Raw genomic sequence first — 19,639 nt, forward strand, 5'->3', positions numbered from 1 at the left:
CCATAAGAGCTTCCAAATAATAATACCAAAAATATACCACAAAATAATTAAATATGAGGGTGGAAAACCTGGATAAGCAAAGTCCATTTCGTATTGCCATTTCATTATTATTTTAATATTGTTAAAAATAGTAATAACAGCTGTGTGACCATAATTTGCAAATTTAATTGCATTTTACAATTTTGAAGACACTCATTGAACCTTAAAAAGTTAAGGAATGCACACGTTAAACACAAAAACGCTGACAGCTAGATCTTACTTTGCCTATCCATGTGATGGACGTGCACATTCTAATACACGAATTCCCGTTCAAGTATAATAAACGATTCGTTGATGAAATATATATTAAAATATTAATGATAATCATGCTTCACAATGCTTCACAAGTACACCTTTAGTACAGACTCAAACCATTCAGACCACTTTACTTTAACAGTGATAATTTTTTTCTATAACAGTTTGATTTAAAAATACTATAAAATAAATCCTAACATATCGACAGTACCTATCGATAATTACACATTTTGAATTGAAATCCCTTTTGAACCGAACCGCCAAGCAACAGCATTCAATTTTATATATCATAGTTTATTAGATAAATCAGTTTGTTGCTTAAACTACGTCCTCAACTTAACATACCGTATGCAATGTTTCATTTGTGTTTTCGCTTGTTAGTTAATATCTAAACCTTGTCATTTGCCTGCTTTATTATTAAGATTAGAATTTAAGTTTAAATATGCGGCTAAACTACTGGTTCTGGGCCGAGAAATGTTCGCCAACGCCTGCAAATATGCTCAAAAAGTACAAAACTGTCGTGCGTCCAGCTGCTGGCCAATATAAATTGTGGCTTATGTAAATTATGGCCTATCAAAAGTTATTTTTGATGTGTTGTGTTCATGAGGCATCGTCGTCGTGTTTCATAGTTTGGTGGATATTAGGAAAATGTATAAATGTATTTGCTTTGATATATAATATGTATAGATAAAAAAATAGGCTTAAAATGTTTCGTTTTAGCATTTTGTTGTTGTTTAAATTACTTTATATTGGCAACTCTCATTACATTGTTATGCATATAGTTATGTAGTTGATAAACGCGTAAACGTGCAACTATTTCGCTTTTCTGGTGACAAAAAAAGCTTACACACAGCACACTCAACCAATTATAAATAGTAGTAGTAATAATTTATAGCACAATATGATATAGCAGCAGTTTGAAACTTTTTACACATGTCACAAATGTTTCCTTCCATTTTCTTTTTTTTTGATTTATTTTTCGTTTTTAATCGAGTTGGTGGTCAGAAGACGGGATGCAAACAATAATAAACAAAACAGACAGCGAGCGAGATAGCTAAATTATTGACAATTTTAGATTTTAAAATGAGGGGACAAAATTTCATATAATTTAGTTATAGTCGCGCAAAAAGTGCATGTGCAGCCGAGGCCTAATATCGTTCGCTTTGCATTATGAAGATACATATTTAATTATAGATGCGTGCATGTATGCAAATAGTAACCAGCGATGCAAAAATTAATTTAATTTATGTGGTAGGCAATTACGATAATATAATATTAATTTTGTTTTAATTGTCTTCAGCTTTGAGACATTTAGGCAAACGTTTAGTTTTCATAGTGAATTTGTTTCGTTTTCTATAAAACGTGTTAAGCATAAGGTTGGTTGGTAATCGTTATCATATAATCATAATAATATAAGTGTTTACTCGCTTTAAACGCACTCCGTCAAACATCAAATAAACTAAAGAGCACATTTAGGGCAATCCTTAACACTCGTTTCGCAGCACAGGACAAATATTCTCTTTATCGAACTTAAATTATATATATTTATATCAAAAATCCGTTTGTTTACAATTATAATAATAGTGCCATCTGGGTATGTAGACATACTTGCATATGCCTATAGTTGCGGTCAAGATATTAGCAGTGAGTTTCGCCCCTCTGTTTCAGAAGATGCCAACGGAAAACTCGAATCAAATGCTTTTTATTCGGCCGCAGCTATATATACACAAATAAATTTACATATCTAGTTTAAAGTGTCACTCAGTTGCTATGAAAAGATTTCGTAAGGGTATCGTACTGTATTGTTTTATCAAAAAAACGTCAAAACGTAAAAATGCATTCGGCTTATAGGCTTAAACTTGTGTTGTATACGTTGTCTACAGAGTTTATGTCCATGTTGTTTTCTTGTATATAAATATTTAAAATTTGTGTTTAGTTCCATCTTGCTGTTATTCGCAGTTGCTGATGATGCTGCCTAATCGTTATCGTTATGGTTTGTGTGTGTTGTTGTTTCCGCGGAGAAGGGGAAGGGTAAGGGGAAGCGGTGTGTGTGGCGTCCCTCCTTAGAAGTTATCTTATTATGAATGATATGGCGTCACATAAGTTGCTGGGAAGATTCCTTTCCTATTGCCGATCTCGCCGTTCCACCAGTTCTCATCGGAGCGATCTGTGACGGTGATGACATCGCCGCGTCTGAAGTCCAATTCGCCGGATTCCTGTGGCACAAAATCGTACAGCGCCTGCACGAGCATCTGCAATTAGAGAGAAAGAAATCGGTGGAAGATCATGAATCTCATCAAATATTCTTGGCATCACTGTTTGTTTATAGTTCGAATGGGTGGGCGGCGGCGGCGGCGTGCAAAAGCATGACCTCAATGTGTTACGCGAATTTGTATTTTTGTAAAAACGAATACACGCCTGTCTGTGCGGCAAAAGCGTCCGCGGAACGGACGACAGGCAGGCACACCCACCTCTTCAGGTATCATATCACGCAATTTGACATCCTGTGACCGGGACACGCTCGCCGTCCGATGATATTCGACCAGTTCGTTGAGGGAGTTGAACTTGACCACCCAGAGGAAGAACTTGCTTTGGGCATCGCGCAGAACCTTGAAATGCTGAACACCATCTGGGCATCTGCGAGATAAGAAGGTCATTAGTGATTAGTGATTTGCATTGAATGTAAGACATCATCCGCTTGAAGCAACTCACTTGACTGATAAGGAGAAATCGCCGGGACTGGATTCGCTGATGCGTATCAAAAAGGCGCCTTCGTGCTTATTGGACAGTAGCTTCTCGGCATCCGCACGTGTGATCCGACCGTAGTACCAACTACAATGCAAGTTAGGATTAAATACATTTTCATTAAATAATTTTGGCTTGAACTCACTCATGGTTCTTCATTTCTATGTAGTTGCTGGGTATGAGGCCTTCCTTCCCATCCAGCTCGGCGCGATACCAATTTGAATCATCTTCCATATTTAATATCTGAAAAATAAATTTATTTTTAAATAAATCCAAATACATACTTAAATCAATTCATCAGATAGATTTATGTCTAATATGTGTATTCATAGCTGTTTTATAACAATCACTCAAATGAGTATGCAAGTGAAAAAATATATTTTAATTCCTGTATCAAATTCATTTTAAACGGCTTAAATATAAAAGTACATTTTTCACGCTTATCGTTGTATAATATATAAGCAATAGTGTTATTAAAAGTCAATTGAAGCATTAGAAACAAAGTGTATATAAAGTAGGTTTTACTAAACTCTGATAAAAACGTTAAGGAAGATTGATTTTGAAAAGGACTAAATAATATAAATAAACAGTTCATTCTTATTTTATTTGTACTTTCATTAATGGAAATATAAATGGTTTAGTGCTTTAAGAAAGCAAATATTTGTGTCATAAACTTAAGTAAGTAATAGCTGGCTAATTAAATCCATCCTAATTAAGTCAAGAATTGGAGGATTTAATTACTATATTCTGTCAATAACACACCAGATGCCCAATGAGTAAACCGACCCCCAAAACGCTTTGTAAGAACCTGCTTTTGTTGTTTCCATTTTAAAGGCCACACCCCTTTATTCGCCCCAGACAATGGGGATCAATCGAAAACATTCTTCCGCTTTGTTCATTGGAGACTGGCCCGATTCCCCAGAGATTTCGATAAACAATTTTCAATTGTTTGTTGATTGAGAGGCCCAAAAACTGTGTCAGTGCGCAATCAATGGCGGGCAATGAAGATAGGCTTACGCTCTGGGAAACATATCTATTATCTCCCCTATTCTCATATCTTTTTCGTGCGGGACGCTAAAAATAAACAAGCATTATGGCTGACATGTGATAAGAATGTTAAGTAAAACGGTGCTCGAGTGGGCGAATTTCACTTTTGTGTATCTAATGGACTTTTCTCTAGCTACTTTTTTTTGTTTGTCCATTTCGCATGCCAATGACACAACAAGTAGTCTACGTAATCGAAGTCTTTTATTTTTATGATTTCTTTCGATTGCCAGTCAAAATTGAATTTTGTATCTCTGAAAAGGTCTCGCTGTTTGCATTGCCACTGGGAATTCCCATATTTGAAGGTGCTGAGCGGAGTTTATTTATGAATGAATCGGTTGACAACGACCTCCAACAAACACTTGAACCTTAATCCGCCCTCCAATAGCCTTCATATTTCGCCCCCTCTTTATTTTTCCCAAGGAAATCTTCCCACAAATACATATGTATGTACATATGAAAATATATTTATAGAGAAAAGGTCAGGATTTTGTCGAAGCAATGGCTTCCTATTCACTAGAAGAAGCCTTAAATAAATACGTAATTATCTGTATGTGCTAACAGATTTTTCCTTGAGTTACTAAAGTTATTTGGCAGGTTCGCTGTTTTTCAATAACTTTTGTTCGTCGAGTTGAAATAATGGAATGGCATTCAAATGAGTCACTACACCCTGGTGATACCATGAAGTTAAGGGGTTGTTGAGTTTCTTAACTTGCAAGAACTTATGTGTCACTCATATAATTTTCCCAATAATGCCTCATCGATATTTACATATCTTTAAATAAGGGGAAAATTCAAGGGGTTATTGTTTCTTATAATAGTTGGTAATGAAATCAAGAAGATAATAAAATGATCAATTAGGTCAAATAAGTATATATAACTATTAAAATTGATTTAATAAATAGGAAATAGATATTTTCAATAAGATAAATATTTATAAAATTTGTTCTTTTGCCTAAGTAAACGGTATCTTAAAGTCGTGTTAATCTGTAACTAATATTTTGTTTTTTTTGGTTACATTTTCGCACATTGGCTAGATGAAGGTATTCGGGTGGATTGGTGGGGGTGTCAAAGTCAATTCCAGCTTATGTAAAACTCAATTATTGTTTCCACTGTTGGCAGTGGCAGGCAGTGGGATTTTGCCCGCTCAGCTGGATCTGCCCCGACTAATTGGCATAGCTCCATAGTTCTAATCCACCCCCCATAACCGATCCCACCCGCATCTGTCACCCAGACATTGTTCAGCGTATATTTATCTTATTTTTAGATTGTTTCATTCATTGAAAACAGCCTGTCGAGAAATGCATTTCCACGGATTCGTCGTTTATTACAGAAAGTTTTCTCGCTGCCCTACACACAGAGAAATCACAGATGGTATTTCTTTGAACACAAAATTACTTCTGTAAACAAAATTCAATTTTTAATAACAAAAATATGGGTGAAAATAATACTAATATTCTATTTACTATTAAGAAATCAACAATCTGTCCAATTAGTAATAAGTAATTAACACTTTAAAATGTATATAGCGCAATGAGTAAAAAAAAATAAAAAAAATAATCATGTCTAAACAATTAATTTTTGTCTAAACCCACATGTATGTGTAGGTCTAGTACATCATATTGGTTGATTTTATTCAGTTTCATAACTTGTTCAACGTTAAACCTTTTTTTCAGTACAGGGAATGTGCCTGGTTGTTGGATAATGCATAAATATTTCGCGACGCTCTCGGAAAGCTGGCACGTAGCGGCCATGATTGTTATTATCAATTGTTTATTCTCGTATGTTTATGTAATTACTAGACACAAATGTTTTTGTAGATTCGGGTTCTACGCTGGAAAGTGTCAAAGCGACACAAACGTTCAGTTCACTTTTCGTTGTTTTCGCTATAAGCGAAAGTTGAACATAGAATCCCATTTCGTCTTTTTGAACGATAAAACGTGGCTGCTTTTGGTGTTATAAAGCCGTTAGAATTCGAGGTAGAATTCCTAGAAAACTGAACTCTAAATATCCAAGAAAATCGCTGTTCTGAAAACCAGTTTCTGGAAAGAAACCAAATGAAATGTTTGATGATTCACGGGTCCTCTCTCTATCGCTGTGTGTCTGTGTGTTTGCCGGGCTGGGAATCTTTTCGGATAAGGCCATCGGATGGGTGACTAAGCAAAGGCAAACAAATGCGTTCGAACTTGTATTCATATCTCCGGCGATAATCCTACATTTCTCGGTTTCGGTTTCCCTATCCAGAGATCGCCACAACCGGTAATGACCGCAAAGATAGTTGGGTTAAACGAACTGCTTTATCAGTATGGCGGGTTGTTTACCTACTGATAAGCTTGGACGGACTACGGAGGAAGTCATCTTGGCAGCACTTCGTAGACATAGTAGCAGAAGTCCCTCTTCTAATGGACGAGTGCAACGCACACACTTGACCTTCGGGGAGCGATAAAGAAGCTTCTTCGGCGAGTCATTGACACCATCAATCAGCCGCAGCAGCAGCATATGGAAAAAATGCAAAAGGGAAAAAACCTGCCACAGGCCTGGGCCCGGGTTCCTGCTGTGACTAACCTACGACAAGGTAGACACACCAACAACTGCCGCAGTTGCAGCTACGAAAATCAGCTTACTTACAGCGCCCTGGCAACAAGAAACCGGAAAATTCGCCAGCCAAAACAAAGGGTCTGGCCTAGGACAGCCAAACACAAACACCTGGAAGGCAACGGCGAAAAAGATCGAATCGCAGCCTGGCAGCAGCATTTTTCTTCTTTTTTTTTTCTTTTGCCAGAAACTAAAGCTGGCCGAGCTCAGATCGGATGTGTCTCACAAAGTTCCGCAAAAGCTTATAGTGAAATCAGAAACTATATCACCAAAATGGTTTTTGGAATTACCAATCTATTGAGTTTTAAAATTATTGTTTTTTTTTAAACTTAAAAGGTAAACAAAATATGATTGAATAAGTTTAAAAACTCTATATCAGTGTGTTTCTGTAATGTATATTTTAATCGTTGAATTTATTTTTTTTGTGAGCAGTTTATTTTTATTTATTTTATATAAAATGTGAACATATTTAAGTGCTTTGATAACAAAACAAGTTTTGGTTTTGTTTGTAATCAAAAATATATAAAACAAAAGGTATATAACACCCATGATTTAAAACCTTTAAAGAAAGAATACTTAAAAAGAGGGTGTAATTTAAAATATTTTTGAGTCATTAATCATTGTAAAGACAATATATAAGTTGATACCATGTGAAAACGGAAATCCCCATTGTTGTCAAAGTAATAATGTCGTTTGGTTTTCGGAGTTTTGTAAATATTTCATTAAGTTTATAAGGTGAAAAGGTGCATCTGTAGAAGATAAGATGTGTTTCAGTTTTTTTTACTTTTCCAGTGGCATTTATTGCGGATCAAAGCTTTTGCCAGATTTTTTAAAATTGATAACTAAAACATTTTGCAATCTTGTATGTTTTCTACATGAGTTTAAAAACTTTTTGCATTTATATTAAAACAAAAATGTAGAAAAGAATTTGATTAAAACTCATTGATAGAATTTTTTTTAAATATCTTTCAAGCAATATAATTAACAAAAGTTGATCATTATAAAGCCACTATTTTAGATGTAACCACTTAAAAGTCATTGGTTTTTCTGGGTTTTGTAAGGGAATTCATGTTTCGTTGAGTCACCGGTAAGAATCTTTTCGTGTTGCCTTTTGCGGATGCACCTTTTGAACCGCTTTTGCCAGCTTTTATGAGTATCTGCCACCACTCCTGTTTGTCGGGATTTAGTAACCAAATCCGTCTGGGGCCTGGGATGTGGGTTAAGGCAACGACCTGGAGCAACTGCATCGCTGCAGATTATGCATGCAGGTCCTGCCCCGCCCCCCGCTAGCGCCCTCTCCACGAAAAGTCTATGAATAAATCCAGATATTATGACGGGTGGACTCACCTTTAGGATCTGAGTTTTGCGAAAACTCAGCTCGTCGTCGGCCGTCGCGGAGAAATCGTGTTTGGCAATCGCTTCCATTTTGTGTTGTTGATTGCTGCCGCTGTTATGTGCGTAATTGTAAACGCTTTTGGAGTTTATTTTAATTTAAGTTTAAGTTTTAGATTTAGTATTATCAGCCTTGATGCACCACACACACACAAACACACACACACACTCGCACTGCACAGCACACACAGGCAGGTTGGAATTCTCACCGCTCTCGCTCTCTCTTTCTCACTCACTGCTCACTAGTGCTGTGGAAATGGAAACGAATCCGTGATTAGTTAGCGCGCATTATATAAACAATAAATCATGGATATGCGGCAGGGCGCTTTTCTGGTTAATAATAATATTTTTGGGCTAAGCGAAGGCGAGAAAAGCGATTAAAAATACACCGACGACAACGACGACGACGACGACATTCCCAGGCAGCGGAGCAACAGAGAATGACAGCCGCTCTCTCGCTCGTTCGCTCTCCCCTCGTTGTGTGGGTGTGTGTGAGCGTGGCAGCGTTGCCAGCAGCGTACAATTTTGAAATTCGGAGAAAAGCAGGTACCGCAAAAGCAATTAAATGCTGGCGTTAACTTGTTGTTGTACTTTTTTCTATGTTTTCAAAGCCAAACAATGCGAGCATTTTGCGATAAATATACTACAACAATATAGGGCGTGGGTGCTTGCTGTTGGCAATGCTGCCGCGGTGACGTTGTTGTTTGTTTTATTTTTTGTAACCCCAATAAACACACACACTCGCACACGCGGCCCTTGTATTTATGTGAACAAGTTTCGGCGAATTATTTTGGGTTTATGCGTTTGCTAGCCGGCCGCTATGTTATCTTGATTAAAGGCGAAAATGGTTACAAGCTTAGGCGACAATAATTAAGCGCGGGGAGCGGTTTAGTTACTTATATCTGCTGCTTAATTTGTAATTCACTTTTATTTTCATAGCAGCGTGACCGTGGCTGGGTCGCTTAATTTTACCAGAAACATGTAGAATACCATTAGTCAGTATTAACAGCAGTCCAAACAAACGTATAGTATTTTTGGTAGTGCTTATCCTGGTCACACTGCGGGACGCTTCGCCATCTTAAAATACAAAATAGGGGACGCTTCGCCAGAAAACTCATCAGTGCTATTCAATTCCAACAGGACACTTCAATTTGCCTCGCCCCATTTGTCACTGCGTCGTCATGCTGCGCCACAAGGAACTGTACAAGGAGCATTCGCTGGTGCTGAGTCCGCGTAATCACTGCCAGGAGAACAGAGATCGCCTGCAGGCGGCGCGCGCCAAAAACCGGGAGGATCGCTTTCATCAGAACCGCATCATTAGTGTGAGTCCCACGCCAGTCAAAACGAAGCCACCGCTGGCGTCCCTAGAGGTTCTTCCCCAGGAGAACGTAGCCCCCTTTCAACATGGCCAGGAGGAGGAACAGCAGTCGCAAAACCAAGTAAAGATGCCCGTGGAGCAATCAATTCCAAAAGCAGACCGCAAAGCGCTCTTTTTAAAGCGCTTCATGGAGTGGAAGACCTCCAGGAGCAAGGAGCACAAACAGCGGGAACAGAAGCGTCGCGGGGCAGACAAAAATGCTCCGCTCGTCAATCAATCAAAGGCTTTTCCCAAATCAAAATCATTTAGAGTTCCCGAAAACATGGCTCCCATCAAGCAGGAAGATGCTCCCGTTTTTCAGCCGCCCAATCGCCACTCGCTCTACGTGATTGTCAATCCTTGCAAGGACAAGAGCAAAGTATGCGAAGCAACGAAGCCAGCGGCTGCGGCTCCTCCGGTAAACAAGTCGAGGCGAGCAACTCTTCGTGGAGATAAAGCGGCAGCGTCTATCCTTCAAAAGCCTGCGGCTGTAGCTCCTCAAACTACCAAGCCCCTGGCAGCAAATCCTGCAACAAACAGTAATCCAGTGGCTTTGGCCCGGCAGAAAGCAGCAACGCCAGCAACGAAACCCGTGCCAGCAACTCCTCTGACCACCAATCCAGTGGCTTTGGCCAGGCAGAAGGCATCTGTGCGACCCCTACACATTGCCTCCAGTAATGGCAGGACGCAATCTACCAGACTCAATACTGTCCCTGCAAATGAGCTCAAAAAGGTTACCACCATACCCAGATGCACGCCAGCTCCACTGACCAAAGTGAAAGCAGCCACGGTGCGGCAACAGCCCACTGTTAGCAGCCAAATGCCAAGGGTGACTACTGCTCCAAGACCGCCAATGGGTCGACAGGCAAACGTGGTGAAGCCCAAGCCCATTCGTGGCGGTGGTGGAGCAGCGGCAAAGTTCAAGACTTCCTCTGAAATGGCCAACAAAGTTCCTGTCAGTCACACCATGCGCATGAAGGCCAACAAGCCGAAGGGTCAGTTTACAAAGCTCCAGGAGATCACGCGGAAGAATCCCCAAGTCAAGGCCGACTTGCTGCAGGCAGCCACACTAGAGATACCGCCTGTCACACCGCTGGACGAAGCCCAGGATGAGAATCCCTTTCACGCACAGGCCACATCCACGCTGTGCAAGTCCAGCAGTGGCAGCGGCACTCTTCTGGAGGCTTTTGACGACAGCATGAGTCCTGTGGCACCGGCCAAAGGCGAAGAAGAAAGCACTGTCAAAAGGATTTTGCTGCCAGCGGACAAGACCGAGAAAGTTCCAGTACCGGTGGCAAAGAGAAAATTCGACTTTACGCGTTTCTCTGTGGCCAATTCGCCGGCGGAGGACTCGCTGATCCTGCATCCAGAGCAGACGACCGGTGAGTACAGCAGTGATCTTTCTCTAAGCCCAATCTCACCTTCCCATTTAGTTAAGGGACCATATGCAGAAGATGCCACCTTGGTGCCGTCAGAGGTGAAGACTCCGCCACGCCGCGAATCCGACGGAAAGCCCAACTATCTCAGTCCGTTCGTGAGTGTGTCGCGCGGAAAGGTGAACTCGCGATGCGAGAAGGAGAAGCGGAATAGCTTTTACCTGCCCGACGAGGAGTCGCCGTTGGAAGTTCGCCGGGCCATCGAGTCCGTGCTGTATTTCCGGCTGCAGCTGAAAAACGAAATCGAGCGCCTGCAAGCCCTTTGCGTCGAGTGGGAGGCGTACAGCAAGGAGAACGAGGCACGGTTGCAGGAAACGGGCGGCATTGATATGATCAACGTGACCATCGGTCAGACGCGCCTGCTGACCACCAAGAAGATGATACAGTTCAGCGGCCTTATCGATCGCTGCGAGCAGGGTGCCACCGGCAAGAACCGCCGATCGAACGATGGCAGCGAGGACACGAAACCAGTGCAGGCAGAGGATCTGGAGGGCTGGTGGGACATGTTGCGGCTGCAGAGCGAGAACGTGGACAAGCGCTTCGAGAACCTGAAACGTTGGAAGGCCAACGATTGGCTCGATCCGGATGCAGTGGCCGTCGCTGAAGAAGCCGTCCAGCCGAAGCCAAAGCCCAAGATGTTAAGTCGCAACATGAAGATTAAGGCAAAGGCCAAGCCCAGCAGCAATCTGCAGCAGTTCCTTCGCAAAGCCCATGCCAACATGAAGAAGTCCAAGGTGGAGGAGCCTGCAATGGACGATGGTGTGCCCTCCACGTCACCCCGGCCCAGTTCGCCACGTGTGATTGTGGTGCGCGACCGCAAGTCCTTCTCGCCCGCCCGCACCGTTCTCCGAGTGTCGACTGGCGAGGCACGTCCGTCCATTGGCGGCAATACGCTCCTGAAAACGGCCATTCTGGCGGCCGCGGAGAAGAATGCGGCCAAGACGCCGCCACAGAGACCGCGCACCTCCATCCTTAAAACTCCGGGCACCGCCAAACGGCAGAACCGTGGCGTCCTTTTCAGCGCCAAGAAGAGCGTACGTCGCTTCCAATTCACCTTCGAGGAGGGCAACATCAGCACCGACGAGGCAGTGGGCGCCGATAAGCTGGAGGACTGCGAGGAGGACATGTCGCTGGAGGCGTCCTCGGAGCGCCGATCGATGGAGCAGGACCCCGGAACGAGTCAGACCAGCGGCACAACCCCTCGGACGTACACCCTGCGCAACCGGCGGGTGGCTCTGCGTCCCTCCTCCGAGTTCATGTAGAATTGTTTATATGTTTATTTTATAGTTAAATATTTTATTGCGTAATGCCATTAAGTGTTAATTGTTTAAGATGTTAAAATGTACCATTTGGCGTTTTTGTTTTGAGGAAATTGAATCATATCGTAATTCAAATAAATTATCTTAAATTGTCTTGATATGTGTAGCATAAGCTGATAAATAAATGAAAAACGAATTTTATGTGTTTACATTTTATTAAGATAGATTTTAAATGTATATCAGCAGAGTATGTCAAATTACTTAATTAAAAAAAAAGTTTTAGAATTTTAGTAAAATTTATTAGTATGTAATAATAAATAAGAATAAGTGGAAATGGAAGTACTTTTCAAATACGTAAGTTCTCAATGTTTATAAACTATTTATTATGAAATGATTTTTTTTCTAGATATTTATAAGTTCCTAAAATTTAAATATTTCGGTCTCGGTAAATACAAAAATGTTATATATGCAAATACAAAATGCCTTTAAAATTACCTGTTTTTTGTTTTAAATTTACAAAAATTGAATATGATAAGTTGAAAACTCAAAATTTGGGTGTAAGTATTTGCTAAGACGTTATTCAAATCCAATCTGTTAATTATTTTTTGGTATATTTAAGGTATTTTTTAGTATTTCCAGGCCATATTTCAGTATATTCGTCCGTGTACCCAGGTATATTTTAACGGTCGTGCTACGGTCCCACTGTGATTCATAAATGTAATGGAAGTCCACTCGACGGCAATTTAAATTGAATTTTGAATTTGCTGTTGCATTCAATTGTAAATACGCGCTGATAAGGCCGCCAAATGAAAGTGCAAATAGCAGTGATATCGCGCCGCGCATCCCACCGCAGTGACTAACAGCCTCTCGACCAATTCGTTCGCCCGCGACGCCCTTTGAGTTGAACGCATTCACATTTCCGAGTGCAGATTTTCTTTTTGTTTTGCAGGCAGTGACCGCGCACTGCTATCAAAACAGAGACAAAGATTAATTGCTAGCTCTCCCGAAACCACAACAGACGCAGCAAGGACTAAGCATGGACACCAGTGGCGGCAATTTAGGTGAGGACCTGGTCAATTTATATTTCAAATTGAATTTTCAACCTCTGGTACAGCGTGTACTTGGCATGGCAGTTGGCCGTCCGCTGGCGCGCAAATTGTTCCCCTTGATTTTAAGGCCCCCCTATACTTGTTTAACCCCTTGGGCTGCGTCTGCCAAGCGGATTTAGGTACCCTAATGGCATTTCGATTTGCATATTTTTGGCGATCGGTCGAAATTTTGATTTATTGCAAGTTTTTGCACTCTGCTGACGAAACGAAAAGTGCTTTTAACGATCTGGGAACATCCCGTGTAGCCGCGTTGCCAGATAGTCTGATACACACATAGACATGTGCTTGTCTGTATTGGTGTTTTTATTGGGGTACAGTCTTGGGGGCAGTTGTTGTTTGCCCAGAATATAGGACAAAAGTTGCATTGGCAGGCCCTTGAAATAAATCCGGGACTTTTGCTAAGGTCTTATGAAGCTTATTTGCTGTGAGGACTTGGCAAAATGGGCGTTTAAAGGGTAACGAAAAACGCGCACAAAATAGTAACGTCGACGGTGGTTGCCACTCCCATCGAAGTACTTATGCAAACGGCTCAGATAAAAAAATTATAAAACTCAATGTTAAATTAACAAATAATAATAGCTACGCTTTACCTAATAAATTAATATTAGAGATTTAAAAATAACTTTTCTTGGTACGAAATAGTATTTGTTATCGATAAGGCGGATGTCTATCGAAATACCAACACAAGGTGGCAGCTCTGGCGCACAGCACATTTCAGGGTTTACGCAATTTCGAGCCGTACGATTTTTCTCGACCCGTGAAAAGGCTTTTTGCCCCTGCCAGGACAGCTCAATCTAAACCAGTAAGTGCAACAGGAGTTCCCCCTCTCTGAAGCGCCTATCCTAATCCCAATATCCAGTTAAAAGCGCCCAGAGGAGAGCCAGCGAAAGCCCAGAACCATGTCACACGCATTTGCCGCCGCCGTCTGCCGGTCCACCGCATCCATGTCTTTGGCCCTACGCTGCAGTCGGCGGGCCATGAGCTCCGCGAGGACGCTACGCCTGGCGGCCGTCACTGCCTCCTCCACTGCCGGCAAGGACTGGCAGCGGAACGGACTACTTTCGACCCCCCGCATTGGCAACCTGCAGCAGTACCTCCGCCAGTATGCCAACGAGAAGAAGGTGTTCGAGCGCACCAAGCCCCACTGCAATGTGGGCACCATCGGCCATGTGGATCACGGCAAGACCACGCTCACGGCGGCCATCACCAAGGTCCTGGCCGACAAGCAGCTGGCGGAGAGCAAGAAGTACAACGAGATCGACAACGCGCCCGAGGAGAAGGCACGCGGCATCACCATCAATGTGGCGCACGTGGAGTACCAGACGGAGACGCGGCACTACGGCCACACGGACTGTCCCGGTCATGCGGATTACATCAAGAACATGATCACCGGCACGGCCCAGATGGATGGCGCCATTCTGGTGGTGGCCGCCACCGACGGAGCCATGCCGCAAACCCGCGAGCACATGCTGCTGGCCAAGCAGATCGGCATCGATCACATTGTGGTGTTCATCAACAAAGTGGATGCCGCCGACCAGGAGATGGTCGATCTGGTGGAGATGGAGATCCGTGAGCTGCTCACTGAGATGGGCTACGACGGCGACAAGATACCCGTGGTGAAGGGATCGGCACTGTGCGCCCTGGAAGACAAGAGCCCCGAGATCGGCAAGGAGGCGATCCTGCAGCTGCTGAAGGAGGTGGACAGCTTTATTCCCACGCCAGTGCGCGAGCTGGACAAACCGTTCCTGCTGCCCGTGGAGAATGTGTACTCGATTCCCGGACGTGGCACCGTGGTCACTGGACGCCTGGAGCGTGGAGTGGTCAAGAAGGGCATGGAGTGCGAGTTCGTGGGCTATAACAAGGTGCTCAAGTCGACGGTGACGGGAGTGGAGATGTTCCATCAGATCTTGGAGGAGGCCCAGGCCGGTGACCAGCTGGGAGCGCTAGTGCGCGGCGTCAAGCGAGATGACATCAAGCGCGGCATGGTCATGTGCAAGCCGGGCAGTGTGAAGGCTCTCGACCAGTTGGAGGCCCAGGTCTACATCCTGTCCAAGGAAGAGGGCGGCCGCACCAAGCCCTTCATGTCCTTCATTCAGCTGCAGATGTTCTCGCGCACCTGGGATTGCGCCGTGCAGGTTCAGATTCCCGACAAAGAGATGGTCATGCCCGGCGAGGACACCAAGCTGATTCTGCGCCTCATCCGGCCCATGGTCCTGGAACAGGGCCAGCGCTTCACGCTGCGCGACGGCAACCTGACGCTGGGCACCGGAGTCGTCACCAACACCATGCCCGCCCTGACTGAATCGCAGCGTTTGGAGCTGACGGAGGGCAAGAAGGCGCGCGAGAAGAAGGTGGCTGCCAAGAAGTAGAGCCCGTAAACGCTGTCAGTCATTAACTAGAATCATATTCTTAAGCGATTTTTATGCATATTGTATAAGTTGTTGGCGCTCCAATCACAGTCGAGTAAAATAAAATCAAACCCCCATTAACAGAAAATAGCAGCAACATTTGAGATAAACAGGGAAAATTGTTCTAAACGTACTCCGTTGATTTTATAAAATCGAAAAATAATTGTATTTGTAATTGCAAAGTTCTTAACTATCAATACGTTTGATCCTTGTATTATTGAGTGCCGTCATAAGCATAGACGCTTTATCCAAAAACCCAAAACAAGATGTAATCACTAAAGGGAAAACAAAAGAAGTTTGAATTTCGGCACCCGAAATCGATTGCTTATTGAACATGTTATCGGTATCGGAAATAGATACATTCGAAGTCGAAATAGATACACTTTTAAACACACATTTTTAGTGTTGGAAAATGCACCGGTGCAACCGCCTTGACCGCAGCTGATGATAAAGAACATTTTGAAATTGAATTGAAAATTGACAAAAATGACTACTTACCGCGTTGACTACTTGTCGGGTATATTTAAAGGCCATAAAATGTTATTCACAGTGTGAATAATGCCTGTTTTTAATCCGCAGATTCCCTGGACGACACGGAGCCGTTGCCCGAGTTGAGTTTTGAAGACTTTTTGGAGCCAACGTCGGACAAGAGCTCCCAACACATGGAGATCGATGCCCTGGATTCGGATGTCGACGACGTCGACGAGGATGAACCGGTCGATCCGGCCAACGATTCCCTCAACACGCCGCAGTTCAAAAGGAACGTGGTGCACATAGTGGAGGACAAACGGTTGCCCACATCGGGTGGAGCCGTCTTGAAGTCGCACGCCATTAAAGTGGTCACTGCCGGAGCCAACTCTCCGGCCAAGCCGCAAATTAAGGACCTCAAGATCCTGAACAATCTGAAACCGATTACCAGCCAAACCCTCAAGATCGGCAGCACCACAATCGCCACCACATCCACGCCGGGCACGGGCACGGGCACCATCACCAAGACCCTGAGCAATTTGACCCAGATCAAGACGCAAGACGGCCGGGTAATCTTCGTTCAGAAGACTGTGCCCGCCACACAGACGAAAGCCCCGGTAACCGGCTCACCAGGCGGAGGAATACGCCGTCTCGTTGCGCCGGCAGCCATCCAGAAGGCGGTCCTCGCCAAGGGCGTGGCTCTGGCGAACACGGGTCTGGTCAAGGCGGCGGTGCCGGGCAAAGCAGTCACCACCGGTACAACCGGTTCTTCCGGCTCCGGCTCCTCCACCGCCTCCGCATCCACCTCCACGACCTTCACCATCAAGGGCATCACACCGCTGGCCGGAGGAAGCAGTGCGAAGGTTACATCCCCCGTCACATCGCCCACATGCCAGACAGCGGTACAGCACACAAAAATCCAGGTGGTGCGCACTGCCGATGGCAAGATCATCAAAATCAATCAGGCTGGTTCCTCGCTGCTGCTGAATGCCAAACAATCAGCGGTTGGAACTTCGGCCACTCCGGGAACTTCGACTGTCAAACCATCGCCCTCCACCGGTAGTGTGGTGCTGGGCAAATCCGTGGGCCCGGTGCTGCTGAAGTCAGCAACACCTGTTAAGCAAGCCGCAACGGCGACGAGCACAAGCACAACTGCAACGCCAGGCAAAATGTTGGTGCAGAGCGGTGGCAAGCAGATCCTTGTGTCCAGCAAGAACATCATTAAACTGTCGCCGAAAGCGGGGGCCACCAGTGCGATAACGAACACGGCTGGCGGACAGACCGCATCGCCCACGAGCGAATTGCACGCCATTCAGCTGCCCGGCAAGGCAGGAGTGCAGTATGTACGCGTACTGACCAACACCAAGAGTGCCGCCGCGGGATCGAGTGCAAGCGTGGCCGTTCCAAAGACCATGCCAACCCAGAAGATCACTGTGGTGCGGACTCCATCTGGCACATCCGCGGCTACGAGCAAACTAGCCACATCTTCTGCCACACCAGCCGTAACAGGTCCAGCCTCAGCAGCGCCGAAGGCAGCTCCTTCCATGGGTAACACGAACAAGATCGTAATGCGGACAATGGGCGGCAGCATTGTGCCGCTTCCCTCCATGCAGACGTTGGTCTCCAAGGTGTGTAAATGTGGTCTAAATTTGTAGCGTATAGTCTCCTCTAACCTAATCCTTTTTATAGCGTGCGCTGGGCGCCAGCACCAACGCCTCCAAGCCAGCCAGTGTCAGCAACACAAACACCAGCAACAGCAGCAATAGCGGCAACACCAGTGGCAACCAGGAGTCACCACGCAAGAGCCGGCTAACTGATCTCAACCAGCAGCTGAAGCACTTGGCCTCCGCCAGCAGTGATGCCAGCGACAGCAGCGATGCGGGTCCGGAGGCCAAGAAGCCGCGATACGTGATCACCATGCAGCAGCAGGGAACGCAGCAGACTACGCAGGCCAATCAAAAGCTCATCGGTCGGCAAACGAACGTGCAGCGTGTGGCGGTGGCGAGCAGCAGTCCCAGTTCCAGTGCGCCCAAGAAAATCTACAACTTTGTAAAATCGACGGGGACCAATGGGGTCAAGTATATGATCTGTAACTCGGGTGTGCCCCAATCGTCGACCAGTGCCATGCGGCGGGGCTACACTGGCTATGTGGACAACAAGTTGCGGCGCACGCTGTCCATTTCCTCGCAGCAGCATCGCTTCAAGCAGTTGAATCCGCAGCAGCAAACCAAGCACATGCAACTGCAGGCTCAGGCCAAGCAAAGGATAAGGCAGCAGCAGCTGCAATCGGTAGCGATCAAGGTGGAGCCAACGCTACCGGTACAGCCGCCCATCCAGAAGCCCATCGTTCCCGCCAAGCCGCTCTTCGACATCCTGAAACCAGCGGCAGCCGGGACAGCGGCCACCGTCGATGCTCTAGGCGGCATGACCTCGCGACGGAAGCACTGCAACTGCAGCAAGTCGCAGTGTTTAAAGCTCTACTGCGACTGCTTCGCGAACGGGGAGTTCTGCCAGGACTGTAGCTGCAAGGATTGCTTCAACAATCTGGACTATGAGGTGGAGCGCGAGCGAGCCATTCGCAGTTGCCTCGATCGCAATCCAAGCGCCTTCAAGTATTTATTTCGGAGGAAGATCGAAGATTATCTGGTCCATATTTTAACCCATATTTTATTTTCTTCAAACAGGCCCAAAATTACGGCTCCTAATTCAGGGGACATGCGATTGCATAACAAAGGCTGCAATTGCAAAAGATCGGGCTGCCTCAAGAATTACTGCGAGTGTTACGAGGCAAAGATTCCCTGCACAAGCATATGTAAATGCGTGGGTAAGTGAGAAACAGTTGGTCAGATTGCAAATTTGATTTAATTAACTAAAATCTATGTGATGCAGGCTGTCGAAACATGGAAGATCGTCCGGATGTGGACATGGACTCTTTGGATGGCTTGATGGGAGCGAAGGGTGCAAAAGCGGACAAAACAAACGATAAGCACACGCACGAAAACCGCGCCAATTTGTATTTGACGGACGATGTCATTGAGGCGACCATCATGTGCATGATATCACGGATTGTGATGCATGAGAAGCAAAACATGCCCGTCGAGGACACGGAGCGCGAAGTGATGGAGGAGCTGGGTGAAAGTCTGAACCAAATCATCACCTTTGCCAAGGACAAGCACGACATCTCGCAGCTGGATGAGTCCAAGGCGGCTTCTTAGTCACCCAAACTAGCGGTCACACATGAATTAGTTTTAAGTTCAAAGCGTTCTTGACATTTCTCCCAACCCTCTTAAACCTATTCTAATTTTTGGCTTTCTAAAAGTTGACCTTAAAGTAAAGTGTACAATTTTAAAATAATCTAAACACAAAATGTATATACCATACATAGCAAATTTCAGATGTAAGAACATTTTAAACTGAAGGGGAGCAAATTGCCCCCTTTATCGGAATTTCAACTGATTGTGTTAAAAACTTTTCTTTGAAGTGAATGTAAATAATATAGAGACTCAATAAAGTTAAATGTCCCTTAAACACT

The 19,639-nt window shown here is 44.6% G+C and overlaps 4 protein-coding genes across 9 annotated transcripts; 3 read left to right on the forward strand and 1 right to left on the reverse strand.

Annotated features, from left to right (window-relative positions):
* Nucleotides 1-1,003: 1,003 nt before the first annotated feature.
* Nucleotides 1,004-9,037, reverse strand: LOC108149086 (growth factor receptor-bound protein 2). 5 transcript variants are annotated; one of them, XM_017276475.2, is made up of 6 exons: nt 8,967-9,037; nt 8,026-8,318; nt 3,185-3,282; nt 3,007-3,126; nt 2,766-2,931; nt 1,004-2,546 (listed from the first exon to the last, which is right to left on the reverse strand). In XM_017276475.2, exons 2-6 carry the CDS (start codon nt 8,101-8,103, stop codon nt 2,373-2,375), a joined length of 636 nt encoding a protein of 211 aa, XP_017131964.1. In that variant the 5' UTR covers nt 8,104-8,318; nt 8,967-9,037; the 3' UTR covers nt 1,004-2,372. The 5 variants fall into 5 exon arrangements, with proteins under 5 accessions (XP_017131964.1, XP_017131966.1, XP_017131965.1 ...); XM_017276477.2 differs by having other exon boundaries at nt 8,996-9,010; XM_017276476.2 differs by lacking the exon at nt 8,967-9,037 and adding an exon at nt 8,923-8,954.
* A 98-nt stretch (nt 9,038-9,135) lies between these two features.
* On the forward strand, nt 9,136-12,318 carry LOC108149085 (guanylate kinase-associated protein mars). Its single transcript, XM_017276474.2, has 2 exons — nt 9,136-10,809; nt 10,861-12,318. The coding sequence occupies exons 1-2, from the start codon at nt 9,252-9,254 to the stop codon at nt 12,123-12,125; spliced, it is 2,823 nt and encodes a 940-aa protein (XP_017131963.1). The 5' UTR covers nt 9,136-9,251; the 3' UTR covers nt 12,126-12,318.
* A 513-nt stretch (nt 12,319-12,831) lies between these two features.
* On the forward strand, nt 12,832-19,635 carry LOC108149105 (protein lin-54 homolog). 2 transcript variants are annotated; one of them, XM_017276504.2, is made up of 5 exons: nt 12,832-13,183; nt 16,219-17,735; nt 17,797-18,719; nt 18,792-18,931; nt 18,997-19,635. In XM_017276504.2, the coding sequence occupies exons 1-5, from the start codon at nt 13,159-13,161 to the stop codon at nt 19,320-19,322; spliced, it is 2,931 nt and encodes a 976-aa protein (XP_017131993.2). In that variant the 5' UTR covers nt 12,832-13,158; the 3' UTR covers nt 19,323-19,635. The 2 variants fall into 2 exon arrangements, with proteins under 2 accessions (XP_017131993.2, XP_017131992.2); XM_017276503.2 differs by lacking the exon at nt 12,832-13,183 and adding an exon at nt 16,036-16,156.
* Nucleotides 13,901-15,727, forward strand: LOC108149106 (elongation factor Tu, mitochondrial). The gene is made up of 2 exons (XM_017276505.1): nt 13,901-14,033; nt 14,091-15,727. Exon 2 carries the CDS (start codon nt 14,131-14,133, stop codon nt 15,598-15,600), a length of 1,470 nt encoding a protein of 489 aa, XP_017131994.1. The 5' UTR covers nt 13,901-14,033; nt 14,091-14,130; the 3' UTR covers nt 15,601-15,727.
* Nucleotides 19,636-19,639: the final 4 nt, after the last annotated feature.

Source organism: Drosophila elegans, unplaced genomic scaffold (assembly GCF_018152505.1).
Source record: "Drosophila elegans isolate 14027-0461.03 unplaced genomic scaffold, ASM1815250v1 contig_520, whole genome shotgun sequence".
Classification (NCBI taxonomy): Eukaryota; Metazoa; Arthropoda; class Insecta; order Diptera; family Drosophilidae; genus Drosophila; species Drosophila elegans.